Here is an 8,920-nt window from a genome sequence, read left to right as displayed (position 1 = left end):
TACACCCACCCTTGGTGCACCCACGGTGCACCCACTCAAAAAACATAGCAAAACATTTAAAAAAATCTGAAACTTTGTAGGAATGGTCATCAACAAATGTTAGAGAGGATTGCAAATTTTCGTGGTCAAATGACATCGAGGAGCTCGGTACAAAAAGGACAAAATTTAGTCGATGCCATTTGACCACTAAACTTGACAAGCCTCTCTAACATTTGTTGATGATCATTCCAGAAAGTTTCAAAATGATTTGGTATGTTTTCTTGTGTGGGTGCACTGAGGATGGGTTCAACCACTACTTTCCCGATCCGGTATACCCCCGTCCAACTTAGAGCATCTCTAACAGATCTGGTATACCCCTGTCCCGCAAAGATCATCTACGGGCATTTGCGGGACGGGTTTTTGAGATCTGTTCCATCTGAGGCCTCGCGGTACCACCAAAAAATTAGTAGCTATGTAAATTCTAGAATTTCAACAAAACGAACAGAATAAAATTATAATATAAATTAAACATATGAATATAAATGGTCCAAAAAGCAATTCACGACACAACAATCTTCTTCATTACAACAAATGTTCAAATTCAAATAATTATTACAACATCAAATGGTTCAAATCACACACAAACACATGAAAATTATTAGATAAAAATAGGAATCTAATTCCCTTCGAGTTGCCAGTGATGCTCAATAAGATATTCCTGGAGTTGGTTGTGTGTAGCACGGCTCTCCATCATCTGGTAGGTGTCAAGAAATGCAGTGATTTCACACGCGTCCCTGGCAGGCTTCACACGGTTACCAACATTGTCATAGTAAAACTCTGAATCCAAATCCGTCTCTTCTTCGATGATTATGTTGTGTAAAATTACACAAGCAGTTATGATGTTTCTGAGGGGTTTCTTATCCGAGAAGCGAGTGGAACCTCAAACAAATATCATTTCGGCAAGCTTCTTGTGCTTCAGCAAATCTTTTGTGTTTCTTGATTTTGGGGTCACTAATGGTCTTCACAAATGTTGACCATGCAGGATAAATACCGTCAGCCACATGGTATGGTCGTGGCCATTGACGATATAGTTGCAAGCCGAAGCTTTTCCACTAGCTAGTTGAGCAAATAGATGAGACTGCTGCAGGACATTTATATTATTAAGAGATCCCGGCAAACCACAGAAACAACGTCAAATCCATAAATCATGTGTGTTGAGTATTATTGTTAGATTGAAAATATAGGATAGACCGAGAAATATTCTGTCTTGCCTTGTACTTCAAAATGACCATATATATATATATATATATATATATATATATATATATATATATATATATATATATATATATATATGCTCACGAGACTCAAGCAATACAACGAACGATTTCATTAAATCCCTCTCTCTTCTTCTAACATGATATTATGCCCACGTCGTCGCCATTCGTCTTCTACGACGTGCGTCTGCTCCGCCGTCTGCGTTGACTCCTATCGGCAACTTCGTCGTACCCAACATCATGCAGCGCAACAGCAGTATGGCGGCCGAGTGCGTCCTCGTACGTGCTCGGTTCCCAGGCTTTGCTAGCTTTGCTCACGTGCATGCACATGTGCAGCTTGCTGTACAAACACATGCTTCCTGGACGCGGAATGCGAGTGGACTTTGGACGCCGAAGCAGCACCGATCTATATCACGCGCCGCGCTCTCGTGGGATCCTGTGCATCTTCATCGACGCACGACCGGTCTGATCAACCGTTGCTTGCGCTTCCGCAGGGATCCACAGAAGGTCATCGACGAGCACGCACGCATCTCCACCAATCGAGTACCAGGCTGCCGTTGTGTCGTTCCATCGGATCGCAGCGTCGTCACCCCGTGATTCTCATTACGGCTGCATCGACCCGCGTGATGTCGCTGTGTCGTCTTTTTGGGTCGTAGTGCCGCTTTGTAGCCCTTTTGGGTCGTAGTGCTACGGTCCGCGGTCTATAGCCGCTTCGAGTATGTCCATTTGAGGCCGTCTCCATGGCTGCAACGACCCTCGCGTTGCCGCTGCGTCTCTCCATCGGGCCATGCGAGCGTGGCACGCGGTCTCTACCGCTGCCTGAGGTCGTCCCCGCGGTTGCACCGACCCGCGCTCAGCCGCTGCACCGCCTCTTCGGGCTGTAGCTCCGCGGCCCGCGGTCCCTACAACTGCCCCAAGATCTTCTGTCCTCGCCCTTACCTGCCCGCCGGTCCACAACCGTCCTCACGCGTCGACTTTTCGTGGTTTGCGCCGCGCCGCTTCCCTTGGCGCGGGAACGCCACCGTCCGCGCCGGTCTTCGTCACGCTATCGGATTCTTCGACTATTTCGAGCATCTCCGCCGCGCCCCTAACCTCGCCGCCGCCGCCGCTCTTCTTTGGTCGCCGCCGCCGCAGCCCGTCCACCCCCTTCGTCTTCGTCCAGCACCAGCTCGTTGCCAGCATCGCCGTCATCTACCTCGACCACTTCATCTACTCCTACAACCACGGGCGACATCGGCCCCGAGCCGATTGGCGCCGCAACCGCCATCGAGTCCTCTGCTGGTCTCTCCGACTTCTCCGACATGGCGTACAACTCATGCAGGTCCCAGTCTACGCATGTCCGGTGCTGGCAACACCTATGTGTGCCTTCATCCACGATGTGTCCCTGGGCCTAGCAAGCCTGGTGCGGCGCTTCGTCAACTTCGTGTTCGTCCGTCTACGCATGCCCGGTGCTGGCAACACCGATGTCTGCCTTCGTCCACGATGTGTCCTCGGGCTTAGCAAACCCGGTGCGATGTGTCGTCAACAACGTCTTCTTCCTGGCGCACCACTACTTCGACACCACTGCACCCATGCTAACTCGGCGCCTCCTTGAGCCCGCGGCTCCACCGCGATATCCTTGACACTGGCTCCCCGACTCAACATTGACCACGGCGTTCTTCGCACGGCTACCTCGACCACGGGTACACCACACCCTCCGCTCTCGGCTACATCGACAAACGGCACAAAGGGCTACCGCCTTGCTTGAGCAACCTTGCCGTTTTCCACTCCAGCCACGACTTCCACAATGCGTCGACCGTTACGACTGTGTGTGTGTGTGGGGGGGGGGGGGTCCGTCGCCTTGCCTTCGGATTCTTCTCCAGTCTCACCGTCCGTGTCTCTGCCATTGTGACTGTGGGGGATGTTGAGTATCATTGTTAGATTGGAAACATAGGATAGACTAGGAAATATTCTGTCTTGCCTTGTACTCCAAGATGACCATGTACTTCTATATATATGCCCACGAGGCTCGAGCAATACAATGAACGATTCCACCAAATCCCTCTCTCTTCTTCTAACAACGTGAAGGCACGGCTTCAAGCACAATGGTGGGTATACGTTTATGGCCTGTGTATTGCCCTGCCCAAGCCACCGCGCGGTTCTTTCACCTCAAATGAATGCAATCAATACTACCTAGCATGTCCGGCCATCTCCTTCCTTCGTTCATCACCATGAGCTTCTTTGTGTCTTCCTCGTTTGGAGTTCGGAGGTACTCTGGGCCAAAAACCCGGATGATTGTCGTCGCAAGGACTTGAAGCATTTCAGTCAAGATTAGTGCTGAATCTGGTCCCTAATAAGAGCCAAATTTCATGGCATTTGTTAACTTGCCTCATTTCGGCCAGTCCAGAGTAATGAATGTAGCTCCGCCACTGCCTTCTCCGGCGCTTGTTGCTGCTTTTCCTTGCTCCCCCGCCAGAGTCACACGACACCAGACGGCCCATGCAAAGACACTCGACAGCTCGTCCTGCATTCCGGTGCCTTCCATTGCCAGTTTGATTTTGATATTACTCACGCCAGACGATCCTTTTAGCCGCCGAACGGCTCATCTTATTACTTATTGTGTCTAGTGTAAGCTACGAAACAAAAATAAATGGTTGTGTGCATCATGATGATGCAGAGGCCACAGTCTTCCCCTTTTCAACAGAAAAATTGGACCAAAAATGCAAGTGTGTGGTTTGGACTATGGAGAGCACAAACACTTTGATTACTTAGATGGGTATGGTTGGTTACCAAGGACAGTACTCCCGAGTCTTGCCTAGCCTTAATGTCTGCCTCTCCTCTCCGGTTCAGTGAACTAAAGTGATAGCCAGAATCCTTAATCGTGTTCTATTAACTTCATTATACAACATGACGGTTGGCGCTAGCTAGTAGCACCTTGAAGTTTAATACCTACACCTCCTTTTGTGAGGCCACCAAGCGCGCATGCTCGTCTATATATACAGAGGTAGCCGAACACACTGTTTTCCTTACTTCTTAGCTCATGTTCACCGCCTCAGTCAATTAAATAAGGTGCGTAGTCCACATTGATAGGGATTAAAAGCAACACATCCAGGGATGCAGAGCCTTGAGAACGGAAGGTGTCAGGAAGAAAAATCCAAGCGTTCACGTGAGATACAGTAAGTCTGTTCATTATCGGCGCACTGTTACATTTGGGTCTGGCTCCGCATGGACATACAGCTATACGTGAGAAGGGAACTCATGGCGCTTCAACAGATTGGATAGCTAGTGTGTCAGAAAACGAGCAGTTCGGCGGCTAATTGGTTTGTCCAATATAGGTGTGCCCCTACTAAATGCTTTTTATTTGTGTTAGAGTATACGAGTAGGACTCGTATTAGACTTGTACTCCAAGTTGGTTTAGCCTAGGTCGGTTATTCTATGCACTATATAAACATTGTAATCCGGCTGTATCTAATCAAGAAATATACGAGTTTACACAACTTTACATGGTATCAGCTATTCGGTCCTAGGGCATGGCCGTCCCACCTCGGCCGCCGCCGCGCGGCTACTTCGAGTGGCGCGCCGCTATGGCCGCTGCTCCACCCCCCACCCAAACAGCTTCCTCTACCTCTCTAACCCTAGCCCCTACAATCCCCACTACAATTTCTTTAGCCGATACAAGCTCAGATGTTATCTCTCTTATCCCAATTACCCTAGACCTTGCAGCCCACAATTACTACCATTGGTGCCACCTCTTCGACATACACCTTGGCCGCTGCAATCTGCGCGCCCACATCGCCGCCGACTCCGTCCCGCGCCTCGATGATCCTCGCTGGGTCAAAGATGACCTCTCCATCATCCAATGGATCTACACGCGCGTGTCTACCGAGATCTTCAATCTTGTCTTCCGCGAGGCCTCTACCGCAGCCGCTCTCTGGGCTGCTCTTCGTCATCTCTTCCAGGACAACGCCGACGCTCGCATCAACACCCTCAACACCGAGATTCGCAACACCGTCCAGGGAGCATCTTCTCTCAGCAACTATTGTCAGCGCCTCCAGACGATGGCCGATGAGCTTCGCGAGTTGGGTGATCCCGTGGGTGATCGTCAGCTCGTCAACATCTTACTCTAAGGGCTCGGTGATGAGTTCAGGACGCAAGCTGCCTTCATACCTCTCATACGGCCTTATCCCTCCTTTGCCGACGTGCGCTCCCTACTTCAGTCCGCCGCCGATGCGATTGCACGCAAGGAATCTTGGCCCCAGGTCTTCGCTGCCTCGCCATGGCCTCTTCACCCTCCTGCCGTGGCAACGCAAACTGGCCAAATCTCTGCCACGGCAGCGCAACCTGGCCAAAACTCTGCTGCGGCAGCCTCGGCGGCACCACCACCTCCCGTGTACCCACCCCCTGGATGGCGCCCGAGTCCGAACTACCGCGGGAAGAACCCCATGTACTTCCCCCCCGCGGCCTACCTCGGCGCCTCGACCTGCAGCACCGCCTCCAGCTCCTCCCACTGGTGCCTCGACATCAACATCGGCCTCTCCAGCCTGGCATCCTCCTCATGATCCATGGACAGGTCTGGTCCAGGCGTGGTCCATGCCGTGGTCTGCACCCTCTCCCGTCGGCGCCCCTCCCGCATATTCAGGTGCATGGCAGCCGGGGATGTGCCCACACACTGGCACTCCTGATTTTCTCGGTGTTCGTCCACCTGCTCAGGCCTATTATGCCGCCCCCACTATGGCTCCTTTTGCTGCTGCCCCACCTATACAGTACGGTGCTCCCATGTCAACTCCAGTCTACCATACTGATCATTCAGGAGTCTACTACCAGCCGATGCAGCTCCCCACGTATGCGGCAACACCACCTGCGCCCGCACCTGCACCACCACCAGCGCCGCCCTCTACCAACGTCACGAGCTGGGATCAAGCTGCGTTTCTCCAGGCCATGAACAATTTTGCTGCACAAGGTAACACAGGTACTGCTTGGATCTTTGATTCTGGTGCATCTAGTCACATGTCTTCATCTAATAATATGTTGTCAAATTGCACTCCATCCTATTTTTCTTCTATAATGCTTGGTGATGGTTCCTCCACTCCTATTTCATGTGTTGGTCACACTCAACTCCCATCTACCACCAAGCCACTTCTTCTTAGTGATGTCTTAGTTGCACCAGCACTTATCAAAAATTTAATTTTTGTTCGTCGCTTCACCACTGATAATCATGTCTCTGTCGAGTTTGATCCCTTTGGTCTCTCTGTGAAGGATTTCAACACCAAGACGGAGATCGCACGCTTCGATAGCTCCGGCGACCTCTACTCCATCCACGGTGCTCCCACTGCTGCGCTTCCTTCTACCATGCTTGCTACGGTGGATCTTTGGCATCAGCGTTTAGGTCATCCCAATAGTGCCACACTGTCGTCCATACTTAGTGATTTTTCTATTCCATGTAATAAAGAACCTCATAATTCCTCTCTATGTATTTCATGTCAACAAGGAAAACATGTTAGGTTACCTTTTAGTTCTTCTAGCTCTTCTAGTACGTTTCCCTTTGAGCTTCTTCATTGTGATCTGTGGACCTCTCCAATTTTAAGCACTTCTGGTTTTAAATATTATCTTGTTATTCTAGATGATTACACATATTTTATATGGACTTTTCCTCTAAAAAATAAATCTGACGCACATACTGTTTTTACTAACTTTCAACATTATGTAGCTACTCATTTCCTTCTTCCTATTCATTTTATACAATGTGATAATGGTAAAGAATTTAATAATATTGCAAATCGAAACCTTTTCCTCAAACACGGCATTCTCCTTCGGTTCTCATGTCCATACACCTCACCACAAAATGGCAAAGCTGAATGCTCTCTTCGCACAATCAATGATACTATTAGAACACTTCTTATCCAGGCATCAATGCCACCCAATTTCTGGGCTGAAGCACTGCGTACTGCCACTTATCTTTTGAATATTCGCCCATCCAGTGTAAATCCTAAAACAACTCCCTTTTACTCTCTTTTTCTTTCTCACCCTAACTATAATGAGCTACGAGTCTTCGGTTGTCTTTGCTTTCCCAACATCTACGCCACAACAACTAATAAGCTGTCCCCACGATCTCTTCCGTGTGTTTTCTTAGGATACTCTGATGAACACAAAGGCTATCGGTGTCTTGATCTTGTTTCTGGTCGCGTACATATATCTCGTCATGTAACTTTCGATGAAACGGTTTTTCCTTTCTCTACTACCTCAATAGACAACAAACCCAAATCTGCATCCAAACCATCTCATTCTCTCTAAATCCCCTATTTTTACTCATCTCATACCTGATAATCCTGCCGCGGCAGCCAATCTGCCTCTTTCCTCTGCCGCGGCAGCGCCTCCACCTTCTCCTGTCGCCATGTCGACCTCTCCCGCGGCAGCGGATTTGCCGTTTTACTCTGCCGCGGTAGCGCCCCCATCACCCCCATCTCCCGCCATCGCCACGCCACTCTCTGTCGCGACAGATTTCTCTGCCGCGGAAGACTCGCCCATGTCCGCACCCTCCGCTGCGCCGGACAACTCTCCCTCTCCGCCACCACCAATTCTACCACCCAATCTCGTCCCTGTTCCTGCTCCTATCAATGACCACACTATGCGCACCCGTGCCAAATCATGTTTTTCTCAACCAATTAAGAAGCTTAATTTGCATGTAACCACTAATCTCTCTCCTATTCCTAAAACTTACAAATTTGCTCTTCTCGATCCTAACTGGGCCGCTACCATGCGTGATGAATACAATGCTCTTCTCTCCAACAACACCTGGCATCTGGTTCCCCGTCCTCCTAATGCAAATATTGTCTCTGGTAAATGGGTCTTTCGTCAAAAATTTAACTCTGACGATAGTCTTTCTAGGTATAAAGCTCGTTGGGTTTGTCGTGGCTTCTCTCAACAACACGGTATAGATTATGATGAGACGTTTTCTCCTGTCATAAAACCTAGCACTATTCGAACTATTCTTAGCATAGCGGTCTCATCAACATGGCCAATCCATCAATTAGACGTTAAAAATGCTTTTCTTCACGGCTCTCTTCATGAAACTGTATATTGTCAACAACCCTTAGGTTTCGAGGATTCTACATCTCCCAATCATGTTTGTCTTCTTCAAAAATCTCTCTATGGCCTTAAACAAGCTCCCCGTGCATGGTTTCAACGCTTCTCTAGCTTCCTTCAAACTATAGGTTTTTCGCCTTCTCGTTCAGACTATTCTCTTTTTGTTTATCATTATAACAACCACGTTGTATATCTTCTTCTTTATGTAGATGATATTGTTCTTATAGCCTCTTCTACTGACTTTCTTCAACACATTATCTCACTTCTCCAGCACGAATTTTCCATGACTGATTTAGGTTCTCTCCATCATTTTTTGGGTATTGCTGTCACACGTGATCATAAGGGTCTTTTTCTTTCTCAACGTCAGTATTCTATTGAACTTTTAAACAAGGCCGGTATGTTAGATTGTCAACCCTCTCGCACACCTGTAGATACCAATTCTAAACTCTCCTCCGATGGTGAAACTTTTTCTGATCCCACACTTTATCGTAGTTTAACTGGTGCTCTTCAGTATCTCACACTTACTCGTCCTGAACTATCCTATGCTGTACAACAAGCCTGTCTTTTTATGCATGATCCTCGTGTCCCACATTATAATCATG

General features: G+C 48.7%; 1 protein-coding gene across 2 annotated transcripts; it reads left to right on the top strand.

Moving 5' to 3' along the window:
* Positions 1–5,694: 5,694 nt before the first annotated feature.
* Positions 5,695–6,750, top strand: LOC125529170 (extensin-like). Of its 2 annotated transcripts, none has more exons than XM_048693579.1 (2): positions 5,695–6,195; positions 6,492–6,750. In XM_048693579.1, the coding sequence occupies exons 1-2, from the start codon at positions 5,826–5,828 to the stop codon at positions 6,527–6,529; spliced, it is 408 nt and encodes a 135-aa protein (XP_048549536.1). In that variant the 5' UTR covers positions 5,695–5,825; the 3' UTR covers positions 6,530–6,750. The 2 variants fall into 2 exon arrangements, with proteins under 2 accessions (XP_048549536.1, XP_048549535.1); XM_048693578.1 differs by having other exon boundaries at positions 5,695–6,204.
* Positions 6,751–8,920: the final 2,170 nt, after the last annotated feature.

This window comes from Triticum urartu, unplaced genomic scaffold (assembly GCF_003073215.2).
Source record: "Triticum urartu cultivar G1812 unplaced genomic scaffold, Tu2.1 TuUngrouped_contig_54, whole genome shotgun sequence".
NCBI lineage: Eukaryota > Viridiplantae > Streptophyta > Magnoliopsida > Poales > Poaceae > Triticum > Triticum urartu.
Note: the sequence above shows the minus strand (reverse complement) of the source record. Positions and strands in the feature narration are given on the sequence as shown.